This window comes from Anopheles marshallii, chromosome 2, assembly GCF_943734725.1.
Source record: "Anopheles marshallii chromosome 2, idAnoMarsDA_429_01, whole genome shotgun sequence".
Taxonomy (NCBI): domain Eukaryota; kingdom Metazoa; phylum Arthropoda; class Insecta; order Diptera; family Culicidae; genus Anopheles; species Anopheles marshallii.
In genome coordinates, this window is record NC_071326.1 from 62,429,791 (window position 1) to 62,444,176 (window position 14,386).

The 14,386-nt window shown below is 39.3% G+C and overlaps 1 protein-coding gene across 1 annotated transcript; it reads left to right on the forward strand.

The window, feature by feature from the left end:
- The first annotated feature begins 759 nt into the window (after nucleotides 1–759).
- On the forward strand, nucleotides 760–10,056 carry LOC128718335 (uncharacterized). The gene has a single exon (XM_053811965.1). The coding sequence runs from the start codon at nucleotides 766–768 to the stop codon at nucleotides 10,054–10,056; it is 9,291 nt and encodes a 3,096-aa protein (XP_053667940.1). The 5' UTR covers nucleotides 760–765.
- Nucleotides 10,057–14,386: the final 4,330 nt, after the last annotated feature.

The following is a 14,386-nucleotide window of genomic DNA, read 5'->3' on the forward strand; positions in this document are numbered from 1 at the left end:
CGTATTCAAAAGCTAAACTCATGTACAGATTCCGTTAAAACATTTAAAGTGACCGTTTATAATTATCTTTCCTAACAGGTTTACTTTCCATTCGAGCAGAAACATTATAACAATTTTGTCGCATCATCCAACGTCAATTGATTTCAAGTAAGTATTATTAATCTCTATATATCATACAGACACGATAGAACATGTAACGCATATGCTACACGAAGATGGTCAGGTTAATTAATCAGGTAATTTATACGTATCTGCTCTAATACATAGATACGGTTACATAAACCAAGAGATATTTAAAACGAAAGTAATATTCGAACAAAACTGTACTCATTAGATTAGTGCTAGCTTTCTTATGGAGCTCTAACGTTTTTTTATTAATTTTTTTAGCTGGAATGAACATATTACAACGTTAAAGAACAGTCTAAATTGTATTTGATGTATAAAACGCATCACTTGCAATCCCATAAAACAAATCAAATAAAACTAATCTGTTGTTCTTACAAACATTTTTGCAACCTTAAAAATAAATGGTGCTTTTAGTCCTGCCATCAATATCTTCGCCCTATAATTTCATGTAATATACAAAATTAACTAATGTTAACTACATTCATCTTTCATTTTTCAGCTAAGTCAAAGATGCAAACCCCAGAAAAAAGTTCAACAACAGCATCCGTAAACAAAAACCAAACAAGTACTGCAAGTGAATCACCCACCAATGAATTTTCAGAATTGTCAACAAATAAATGTGTTGCAGGAAGATCTAACATGCACGGTAGTTCTTACCATCTGCGTATGGCAATGGTGATACTTCTACGTGCCTTCAATCTACACCGTAATGGAACATTGTCGGAATTTAAAATTACTATGGAAAACCCGGATGCTGGCAAATTTGACGACGTCGTATTTCACTACTCACTGCCATCGACACCGAAGGATTTTGCTTATGTTTACATACAGGCCAAACATAAACTGACTACTCCAAATTCCATCAAAGAAGGTGCATTGCTTACGAATTGGAACTCGAAGAACGCTTTTTCGATTCCCATGTACTTTATCTCATACCTTGACATGTATGTACTATCTTTGAACGGTTCTCATACTTACATTTTATGTACCAACGCAAGCATAGATGAAAGTGTGAAAAAATATGTTGTAGCACGAAAACACGATATTGATCACATACTATCATTTTACGACGAAATAGGTGCAACGTGTCACACTCTTAATAGCACAGAATTTAAAACCCTTCATAATGAACTACGAAGTGCTAGTTTAGAAAAATTAGGGCAAATGATTGCGATACACGTCAAGTATAAAAAGTTGATGAAACGTAATATTGCTATATTCAACGTTTTCATGGATTTAATAGCTATTTGTGTAGAAGAAAATGTGTCAGGGACATATCAATTCACTCAAACGTTTCGCGATCCAAAAGAAAATACGCTTCTATGGAAATTGAGAAACAGTTTTGTGCAAGAATATTTCAAACCCCAAAATCAACTCATTAACCAAGTAAACTGGGAAGAATTTAAAATTCTGATAGATCAGCCTTTTGCAGAAGCCATTTCAAACGTTATCCATTTATCATCCGAGGAAAATTCGTATTTCGAAACAGTTGATTTAGTCATTCAACAATTTTATGAAAAATTCCTGTTAGTTTGTGGATCCTTCAATGAGACAGCAATGTACAATAAGATTTTGGAAATAATGCCAAATTGGATAAATAATGCGAAAGGAACGTACAACGATCTGCAGCAAATGCTGTTTAATGGTATGGTAAAGACTCGCTTGCTTATAAGTTTGCAGGATCTTAAACAACTTTTTCTAGAAACAAATGTAAATGACAATTTTACCAAGGTTCAAACGTTTACGAATGAATATCTTAGCTCTATGCATGATAAATATCGTCACGTTGTTGTAAAGCCATGCTGTTTAAATGACACTGAACTGAATGATTTTATTAGACGCTCATCACATTGTGGGATATATCGGTATCGGAGCACAACAAATATGAAAATGAATTCCTTAATTGTATCACATACCTTAGCGCTTCGTCAATTTCAGTGTTTATTTGTGAATAGTACTTCTTCTAAAGTTAAAGCTAATATATCATGTATCGTTAGTGAGTTAATGGAATTCATTACTGCTGTGGATATCTCTACTGAATACATTATCACGATCCTTGGACAATTGGAAAGAGCAATTCTTAGAGACGTTAAGAGTCACGCAAAGGCATATAACATGAAAATAATCATTGTTGAAGAGCCAGCCGAAGAAGATCTGTCTGAAGATTGTTCATTCGTTTGTGACCTTACCGACGAAGCGAGGAAGCAGCTATTTGAACAGTACAAAAACTTGAAGCTTTTTGGAACGACAGTAGCCCTCAGCAACGTAGTACGAGAAAATGATAATTTGAGCTTGTTGTCTAATGTTTTGGAAAAATATGGCAACGCCGAAGTGCATGATAGTGAAAACCTTAACCTAAAGAACTTTGTAAAAATTAAGCGGTGGTATATTCCACGATCTTGTGTTCCATACTCGGAGGTTACACTGGAATCTGAACAGTTTTTGCTCGAAAACAAAATCACTGCGGTAATGCTAAAAGCAATATTTGCTTTGAAAGATAAAACGTCTATACTTCCGGATGTATTAAAGTACGAGTATAATGCTAAAGTGCATATCTTTTTAGATGAAGCCGGACATGGAAAAACCACTTATTTCACATGGTTGGCAGCGGCTATATCGAACGATAATCCTTCGTTGTTTGTCATACGAATGAATGCTTTGCAATATTCCACAGATTTCTTTCAATTACAAGCACTCGATCTTAAAACACTTGACGATACAGAAGTAGTTAGGATTCTCTATCGCCTTCTGCATCTTACCTTATTCGTGTGTAATATTCACAATAAAACAAATACGGAGGTTGATGTGGAGCGACATAAAGCCAATCGAACCGCACAACTTTTACAAGTTTCGAATGGGAAGATTATTCTTGATGAGAAAAAATCTGAAATGTCTAAATTACCACTGGAACAGTTGTTGGAACTTCGATTGTTTCAACACAAGTTTAATGAAAGGTTGTTTGTTTGTTTATTGGATGGGTTTGATGAGATTGCGCCATACTACAAGGATTTTGTAATGAGATATTTTGAAAGACTATCAAACTTTTCAGGTGTTAGAAATCTGTTTCTTTCGACTAGACCGTACAACTTTAGAGTTGAGTTAAAACAAACATTCCCTGGTTGTAAGTTATGGCAACTAGAACCGTTTTCCCAGAGAGATCGAATACTATTTTTAATAAACTATCTCGAACATAACTTAGATGACTTCAAAATTTGCAACGAAAATCAACGAATTTCAATTTTGGAAAATATGTACTCTCTCACCATCGATAGCATACAAGATTTAAAAATAATACCACTCTTTTTGCACATGGCTTCAAAAGTTTCACTATCAAAAATTGAAAACCATATAAAAACTCAGCAACAAACAATAACACAAGAAACAAATTTTGATCAATTACAAGTTATAACCAATTTTGTAGAAGAAAAATTAAAAATACTAAACCACGAGAAAGCGGGAACCATTCACTCCGTTTCAATGTATCCCGTACAAAGAATGAAGAGCGACGAAGCAAACAAACAAATAAAAAGACGGCACAATCTTTTGGGTATGCTAGTTATATTCAATAAAGGAGTCAGAACTAGTCTGTTGTCTGAACAGGAACAACAAGAAGCTTTGGAATTCATGCAGGATGTGGCAAAAGGTAACGAGAAAACTGGCATTATTCAAGAAGTACGCAATGATATTCCTCGTTTCACTCATCGAATTTTTGCTGAATATTTTTCGGCATGCTGGTTGTATAATAACAAGCGAACTATGACCACTGAAAGCTTTTTCCGATCACGAACATTTTGGACCTCAGAGCTGCATCGAGTGAGAGACTTCCTTAATAGAATGATTGTAAGAGATAGCAGAGGGTGTGATATACACATGGCTGTAATCAATCAATCAGAACGAAAGATTAGTGAAATACTTTCGACTAATCCTTCGGCTGCATTTGTGAAGGATGATGCTGGTCGACTACCCCTTCATTTGGCGATGATGTATTCCTCAAGAGCAATTGACAAAATGCTAACAAAAGATATGCCACTCCAGTATATCAATTTAAAAGATGAACTATATCAATGGACTGCTGTAGACTACGCATTTGCAATGAGATACGACATATCAACCAAAATCCTATTGGCTGCTGGAGCGGCAGTGAATGAAGACATCTTACTCCAACAAATACTTGCTAATAACCTTAAGGATTTGATGCTTGGCGCACATGACTATGGAATTTGGTTGAACGCACATGAAAACTACAAGATGGTTTCAAGAAAACTACACTTTAACTTAGTCGATAATTTGATAAACGAAAGACAACTTGACATCTTCTCAAGTCGCAAGGAACTTGACTCCTTGACAGTCCTAGAGTTCTGTACCAAACATAATATGATTGGAGTGTTTAAGCAATTTCTGACACAAATTAACATACGCAGACAAATTTTAACAGAACAATCAAACAGCTTATTGCAATTAGCATCAGAAAGCGATGCGCATGACATAGCGGCATACCTAAAGGATCAATGTAATATGCCTCTATTACAAACTAACGATGGTGCAGAGCTCATTTCAGCCTTAAAGTCTTCCATCAAACAAAATCAAATGAACTCATTTAAAATTATTTTTCAGCAACTTTGCTTACAACTCAAAATTCTTGTTAGAGACGATTCAGAAATTGTCGAAGACACTCTTGATCCCAGTAATGACAATATACCATCGCTAGACAAAGATGATTTTCCAAAGGCTTGTTGTGTGCGGAGTTCTGATGTTGTTCAATTATCGTTGCCTGAATACGATGAAAAAGATATCCTCCATGAAGGTTACCTGATCGAAGCACTTCTTGCTAAAGCAGTACATGAGGGAAATTTACAGATGGTCAAATACATCACACAGAAGACTAACTTGGTCGTTACTAATGGACTCATTGTGAAGGTCATGAGATTGTTACCGAAGGAGGAAGAGGTTTGCCATGCGAAGTCAATGTCTGCATTTGTATACCTACTAGACAGAACAACCGACCGCAATACTCCCGACGCTGAGGGTCGAAACTTGCTTCATGTGACTGCTCAAAATGGTTGTTTCTTCATGCTGTATTGTTTGATTACCAAAGGATTTGATCCTACAGTGACCAATATATCAAATGGACGAAATGTGTTTCATTATGTTATCTTCAATGCGGATGAAGATCGTTCAGATAAAATATTGGAGTTCCTATTGAAACATTGTGGAATGAATTGGTTTGATTCCATGAATAGCTTGGTTGAATCAAATGAGCCTGAAGCTTCCAACAACGAATCGAACTACCCAATGACAAATCAAAACTCCCGAAAAACCATAAAGCTTAACAAACGACGACATGCTCTGTTGGCCATGTTTGCCATATTCAGGAAACAGGACTTAGCAAACATGTTGTCCGACCAAGAGTGGCAGGAAGCTACGCAATGCATGCGAGATGTGGCTGAAGGTAATGAGAAGTCTGACTTCATAAAAGGAATGCAAGCATACAATCCTCAATTCACTCTTCGAATAATAGCTGAATATTTTGCGGCTTCTTGGATTTACGAAAACAAACATCGAATGAGAAGTGAGAGATTCTTCCGATCATGGACATATTGGAATGGAAGGGTTCATCGTACTCGAAGCTTTCTCAATAGGATGATTGTAAGAGACAGTGAACGATGTGATATACATATGGCTGTAATCAATCAATCAGTCCAGCAAGTTCGTGAGATAGTTTTGAAGTATCCTTCAGCTGCATTTGTGAAGGATGCTGTTGGTAGACTACCCCTTCACTTGGCAGTTATTTACCCGTCAAGGGCAATTGAAGATTATCTTACAAATAAAATGCCGCTTCAATCCATTAATTCCAAAGATGAACTCTTTCAATGGACTGCTTTGGACTACGCATTTGCAATGAGCTACGATACTACAACCAAAAACTTACTAACTGCTGGAGCGGCAGTAGATGAAGACACCTTACTCCAACAAATATTATCAAACAACTTAAAAGTTATGCTGATTGATTCACACGCTTATGAAGCAAGGTTGCATTCTCGCGAAAATGCCAAGAAGATTGCAAACCAGCTGCACGTTCGGTTGGTAGAGTATTTGCTCAATGAAATACAACTTGACATCTTCTCTCCTTGCAAGGAACTTGACTCCTTGACAGTCCTAGAGTTCTGCACGAAAAGTAATATGATCGGGGTTTTTAAACAATTCTTAGCCCGAATGAACATTCGTGGAAAATTTTTATCCGATTTGTCTAAGAGTTTGATTCAAATTGCATTGGAGAACAAGGCCCATGATATTGTAGAATTCCTTATGAATGAGTGCAAAATGATACTTCCCCAAGAAAATAATGGAATAGAACTTATTTCGGCCCTAAAGTCTTCCATCAAACAAAATCAAATGAACTCATTTAAAATTATTTTTCAGCAACTTTGCTTACAACTCAAAATTCTTGTTAGAGACGATTCAGAAATTGTCGAAGACACTCTTGATCCCAGTAATGACAATATACCATCGCTAGACAAAGATGATTTTCCAAAGGCTTGTTGTGTGCGGAGTTCTGATGTTGTTCAATTATCGTTGCCTGAATACGATGAAAAAGATATCCTCCATGAAGGTTACCTGATCGAAGCACTTCTTGCTAAAGCAGTACATGAGGGAAATTTGCAGATGGTCAAATACATCACACAGAAGACTAACTTGGTCATTACTAATGGACTCATTGTGAAGGTCATGAGATTGTTACCGAAGGAAGAAGAGGTTTGCCATGAGAAGTCAATGTCTGCATTTGTATACCTACTAGACAGAACAACCGACCGCAATACTTCCGACGCTGAGGGTCGAAACTTGCTTCATGTGACTGCTCAAAATGGTTGTTTCTTCATGCTGTATTGTTTGATTACCAAAGGATTTGATCCTACAGTGACCAATATATCAAATGGACGAAATGTGTTTCATTATGTTATCTTCAATGCGGATGAAGATCGTTCAGATAAAATATTGGAGTTCCTATTGAAACATTGTGGAATGAATTGGTTTGATTCCATGAATAGCCTGGTTGAATCAAATGAGCCTGAAGCTTCCAACAACGAATCGAACTACCCAATGACAAATCAAAACTCCCGAAAAACCATAAAGCTTAACAAACGACGACATGCTCTGTTGGCCATGTTTGCCATATTCAGGAAACAGGACTTAGCAAACATGTTGTCCGACCAAGAGTGGCAGGAAGCTACGCAATGCATGCGAGATGTGGCTGAAGGTAATGAGAAGTCTGACTTCATAAAAGGAATGCAAGCATACAATCCTCAATTCACTCTTCGAATAATAGCTGAATATTTTGCGGCTTCTTGGATTTACGAAAACAAACATCGAATGAGAAGTGAGAGATTCTTCCGATCATGGACATATTGGAATGGAAGGGTTCATCGTACTCGAAGCTTTCTCAATAGGATGATTGTAAGAGACAGTGAACGATGTGATATACATATGGCTGTAATCAATCAATCAGTCCAGCAAGTTCGTGAGATAGTTTTGAAGTATCCTTCAGCTGCATTTGTGAAGGATGCTGTTGGTAGACTACCCCTTCACTTGGCAGTTATTTACCCGTCAAGGGCAATTGAAGATTATCTTACAAATAAAATGCCGCTTCAATCCATTAATTCCAAAGATGAACTCTTTCAATGGACTGCTTTGGACTACGCATTTGCAATGAGCTACGATACTACAACCAAAAACTTACTAACTGCTGGAGCGGCAGTAGATGAAGACACCTTACTCCAACAAATATTATCAAACAACTTAAAAGTTTTACTAAATCATGCGCATACTTATGGAATACAATTACACTCTCGCGAAAATGCCAAGAAGATTGCAAACCAGCTGCACGTTCGGTTGGTAGAGTATTTGCTCAATGAAATTCAACTTGACATCTTCTCTCCTTGCGAGGAACTTGACTCCTTGTCAGTCCTAGAGTTCTGCACTAAACATAATATGATCAGTATAGTAAAACAACTTGTGTCTCAAGCAGAACTGTTACGAAATCTTTCAACCGATCAATCGAATCGTTTGTTTCAATTAGCGTTAGAAAATAAAGCACATGATACAACGTTATATTTCATTGATGAGTGCAAAATGATGCTTCCAAAAGTAAATGATACTGCTGAACTTATTGCTGTCCTTAAATCAGCCTTTGGCAAAAAACAAATAACTCCATTTAAAGTTTTATTTCAACAACTTTGCTTACAACTCAAAATTCTTGTTAGAGACGATTCAGAAATTGTCGAAGACACTCTTGATCCCAGTAATGACAATATACCATCGCTAGACAAAGATGATTTTCCAAAGGCTTGTTGTGTGCGGAGTTCTGATGTTGTTCAATTATCGTTGCCTGAATACGATGAAAAAGATATCCTCCATGAAGGTTACCTGATCGAAGCACTTCTTGCTAAAGCAGTACATGAGGGAAATTTACAGATGGTCAAATACATCACACAGAAGACTAACTTGGTCGTTACTAATGGACTCATTGTGAAGGTCATGAGATTGTTACCGAAGGAAGAAGAGGTTTGCCATGAGAAGTCAATGTCTGCATTTGTATACCTACTAGACAGAACAACCGACCGCAATACTTCCGACGCTGAGGGTCGAAACTTGCTTCATGTGACTGCTCAAAATGGTTGTTTCTTCATGCTGTATTGTTTGATTACCAAAGGATTTGATCCTACAGTGACCAATACATCAAATGGACGAAATGTGTTTCATTATGTTATCTTCAATGCGGATGAAGATCGTTCGGATAAAATATTGGAGTTCCTATTGAAACATTGTGGAATGAATTGGTTTGATTCCATGAATAGCTTGGTTGAATCAAATGAGCCTGAAGCTTCCAACAACGAATCGAACTACCCAATGACAAATCAAAACTCCCGAAAAACCATAAAGCTTAACAAACGACGACATGCTCTGTTGGCCATGTTTGCCATATTCAGGAAACAGGACTTAGCAAACATGTTGTCCGACCAAGAGTGGCAGGAAGCTACGCAATGCATGCGAGATGTGGCTGAAGGTAATGAGAAGTCTGACTTCATAAAAGGAATGCAAGCATACAATCCTCAATTCACTCTTCGAATAATAGCTGAATATTTTGCGGCTTCTTGGATTTACGAAAACAAACATCGAATGAGAAGTGAGAGATTCTTCCGATCATGGACATATTGGAATGGAAGGGTTCATCGTACTCGAAGCTTTCTCAATAGGATGATTGTAAGAGACAGTGAACGATGTGATATACACATGGCTGTAATCAATCAATCAGTCCAGCAAGTTCGTGAGATAGTTTTGAAGTATCCTTCAGCTGCATTTGTGAAGGATGCTGTTGGTAGACTACCCCTTCACTTGGCAGTTATTTACCCGTCAAGAGCAATTGAAAAAATATTGACCGGTTTAATGCCTTTCCAAAATATAAATATGAAAGATGAACTCTTCCAATGGACCGCTTTGGACTACGCATTTGCAATGAGGTACGACACATCATCTCAAAACCTTTTGGCCATTGGAGCGACAGTGAATGAGGACACTTTGCTACAACAAATACTATCCAACGATTTAAATAATTTGATGATTAATGCACATGACTATGGAGTATGGTTAAACTCTCATAATACCTCCAACAAAATGTCGAAACAACTATATAAACAAGTAGTGGAACACTTGCTGAATGAGAAACATCTCGACATTTTTTCTATTCATGAAGACATTGGTTCAGTAACAGTGTTGGAATTTTGTACGAAACGTAATATGAGTGGTTTATTTCAACAATTCTCATTACAAATGAACTTTCGATGGTTGCTTTCAACAGAAGAGTCTACACGTTTATTGCAAATAGCATTTGAAAGCAAAGCACATGATATTGTCTCATATCTGGTTGATGCTTAAAGCAAATAAAATTTCATCGTTTGTTGACATAACAAATTATGATAATACAACAATTTAAAACAACCAGTTAAAACACTCGACATATTTAACTATTTCATTTTATAGCGGCTTTAAGAGTTTTACTACAACTGCAATACTACTTCTGAGGAACATGGAGTAGTCTACCACTACCAAGTTACGTATAGCTGTAAGCAGGTTGAATATAATAAATAAATATCAAATAAAACTGGACCACCAATCGTGTCACACCTAAGTCAGAATATAACAATAGTCTTATTAATAGTTAACCTGCTTTTACCTGTTTTTCACTTTACTACTTATCCTACTAATCGTTACCTACCACCTGAAAGGTTACAAATGCCAACTGAAAGTGTGACGTGATGACTTGAACGGAATAAACTCCATTCACCTGTTTCTTATCGTCTTGCAACAATCACAATACCAACACAAGTTACGTTGGGTGGTAACTGGTGATTTAAACGTGGATCATAATGTTGAGCAACGTAGGCCTCCAGGCCACCCAGCTGGAGATTATGGCTTTTTTTCGTTAGAACGTCCCAGTCGTGACGACTTTCTTTACTACGAAGGCGGATAGTCAGTCCTTGCTACGGGGGATTGATTCATATGGGATTTTGATTCGGTCCGTTCGTGTGAAGACCGGCGCCGCTACCATCATGCCACCATTATGGCTTCATTTAGGACCATTCATTAACGACCAAATTGGCTTCGATGTTCTCGCTTTTCAAACTGGTGGCAGCCAAGCGAGACGCCAACACCCTAATTGATTCACCTTTTAAAGTCGGTATGTTGTTGGAATATCGTGAAAAAGCTTTGTATCGTTTGATGTGACCAATTGGCCGTAGAAGTTTGTCGACCATTGAAGTCCTCAAAATGCAGTGTTAGCATCCTATTTGGATCAAAATGCTATACAATGTCTACGGAATCCATTCGTGCATTACAAATCCTACCACTACCACGAGCACCGACTGGATTGTGATTGTGATCACCATTACTACAACTAACACACCTGGAGTGCCAGTTTTAGCTAACATTCTAACTACACCGGTTCATCAACAACAACATCCAACGTCGGAGTATTCGTCGGAGCCCAATCTCATCGGAAATGTTCCTTTAACATACGATCTAGTATCTTCCATTACTCACATAAGCTCACGCATCAAAGGTATTAATATTATGCTCCACTGCGGTGATTTTAATATACCATCTCACACTACCAATTGATGATCATTTTTCTCCTGATTTCTCCTACATTCCATTTTATTGATGGGATGAATGAATACAACCTACGACAAATATCCAACAAATGCCCAATAATCCTAAATATACAATTAGATCCCGTTTTTATAAATGAATCTGCATTGCATTCTGCTACGTCAGTCACATTTTCTCTGTCTCCGGCTCGATAATCATCACCCTGTTTTAGAATTTGCTCTCAATGTCTCATTAATACATCCTCATGATGATACCAATCCGAGACGCAGATTTCAGTTTTGCAAGTTTGTTTTTGAGTTGTTAGCGAGGACATAGATAATAACGACTGGTCATCTGGACACCGCTATAGATCAGTTTAGCGCGACTGTAAAAGTACGAGGGCTGACAATAAAGTAAGGTCTCCAACGCTGCAACTTCGCCGGATCACGCGCTAGGCGAAATCAGGCAACACCGCCGTGTTCCTTGGTTCCCCCACTACCACTTTGCTGCTAGGTGAGGCCGCTCAGTCTTGGCTGAGCAGCCGTCAACGATGGAGGTACCCCTCGCGTCAGCGTCCAAGTGCGAATTGCGTTCTGTAATACGTTTTTTGAGTGCGAAAAAGGTGACACCTATTGAAATCCATCGTCAACTAGTTGAAGTTTACGGGGAAAAGTGTATGGACATAAAAAACGTGCGTAAGTGGAGCCGCGAGTTCAATTCCGGGCGCACTAATGTTCACGGCGAGGAGAGAAGTGGCCGACCATCGGTCTCGGATGCGATTGTTCAAACAGTGGAGGCAGAAATGCTCAAAAACCGCCGTGCGACAATTAGGGACTTGGAAGAGAAGCTTGGAGGAGTGTGTAGCAGCGAAACAATCCATCAAATCCTTGTGAACAACTTGCAGTATCACAAAGTTTCTACCCGATGAGTGCCGAAACAGCTGACCGAAGACCACATGAAGCGGCGCGCAAAGGAGTGAAATTTCACCACGACAACGCGCGCCCGCACACAGCCAACGTTACCCTTGACCTGCTCAAGAAATTTGGCTGGTTTTCTTTTAGGAATCACCCTCCCTATAGTCCCGACGTGGCCCCAAGTGACTACCACATGTTCCCCGCCCTGAAAAAACATCTCGGAGGGAAGAAGTTTGAAAGTGACGCGGAGGTTCAGAAAGAGGTCAACACCTGGCTGCGCGAGGCGGACGGAGAGTGGTATTCTGCCGGCATAGACAAGTTTATCGTGCGGAAAGTAGCCAAGACCTTGGCCTTTCCAACGGTGTTGACGACAGCACCGCATGATTGGGTCAACACGGCCGGTCGACGGAACAAAATGCATGCAAGACAACTTTAAAAAACAAACGATATCGAGCAGGATAAAAATGCTGACCGCGATTCGGTCAGCATTAAGTTAAGCAAAACTGAAAAGTGTATAAAACTGCTGACCGCGATCGGTCAGCATTAAGTTAAGCAAAACTGAAAATTGTATAAAACTGCTGACCACGATCGGTCAGCAGAAAATTAGTATATAAGCTAGAATAATTCTTTAATAAAGCGACTTTCAAACCAGAACTCAACAAGAACTAGCGTTTGACTGTTCTCGCCAAGTCGGACGGTAAATCCTCCTGTCTTGGCTCTTTCCCAACGAGTTTAGATTCGTTGTGGAAACTTTATGGTGGCTCCAGAGAGGAAGTGTTGTTACCTGACGCTTACCTCACCAAGAAACGCACTCTACCGGCGCTCCAACGGAGGAAGGCTCGACGCCCTGTAAAAACAGGGAAAACCGCGATTGCCTAAAAATTGTCGGCAAAGGCATAACTACTCATACCGAAAAGTGAACGAGTGTGAGAACGCCTATGAAAGTGCAGAAAGGTGCCTAAGTGCTTGTGCTAAGAAGTGCAAAGTGCAGAGACGGCAATATCAGAAGGGTGACATACGATCACCGATAGTGCTTGTGTTTAAAACGCTGGTAAAGCCGACGTTCGCGATATTGTTCCGGCCGTACCACAGGCTCGTAAGCAAATCGAGTGCACCAGTGAAGCGCAAGTGCAGAAAGGCGAAGAACGACGTTAGAACACTACGATCGAACCAAGATCAACAATTATTAAAGTGTCATCAGTTTAACAATTTATGCGTGTGGCATACGTTCGCAGCAAGTACGTAGTGAAAAGGCCATAAGACGCTAACGACCGCTGTTCATGAACGTTAACGCTGTGCTACCGCAAGAACTAGCAGTGTTCTCCAATTGAAACAGCAGCTACTCCGCGGGCGAGCATACACGAGGTGCATCCCCAAGCTAAGCCGTCTCCGGCGTCCCGAGAAACCACGAACATAAACGTGTTTTTTTGCGAAAAAAGTGCGAACTAGAAGAACTAAGGTTCTGATAAAGAGCACGAGTGATTGAGCGACACGTGTACTCTGCTAGTTATTGGTGCAGAACGCGTCCGGCTTGCTGAAGTGTGTTCATCGGCAGGCAACTCCATTGCCTGACAGTCACTGCCCTGAGAAGACCCGACTATCCAGCGAAAGAAGTGCGACGGCAGAATTACCGACGCAGCGGATCTGAAGGCGACCAGAAGGAAGGGGATCTGACGATTTGGTGAGGAACATCCGAAGACGACCTCGAGCAGAACGAGCAGGAGCAGGGGAAACAACGACGACACAGCTCTGTCCATCCGCCAACGACCGCGCAAGTCATCATATCCACCAGTACCAGCAAAGTGAGTAGTATGGATATCATATTCAAAAGTAACCCAAAGGGGAATTGCAAGCTATGCAAGAACCCCGATGAGTGGGACACGCAGGTTAACTGTATTGAATGTGACCGATGGTTACATCTCAAATGCCTGAAATTGGAAGGGCCCGTAAAAAAATATGTGTGTCCAAAATGCCTCGCTATAGCTGAGGAACGCAAGGGTAGTAGGGAGGCATTAATGCAGGCAGAGAAGCTCCTAACTGAAAAATTTGAAGCGGAAAAAAGATCCAAGGAAGAAAAGGAAAGGTATGAAAGGGAAATAGAAAGATTAGAAGACATCCTAAGAAATGAAGAAATTCATAATCAAACCGACTCTTTACAAAACGACTTACAGACATTAACAGGGAAGGTGGAAAATCTAGGCAAG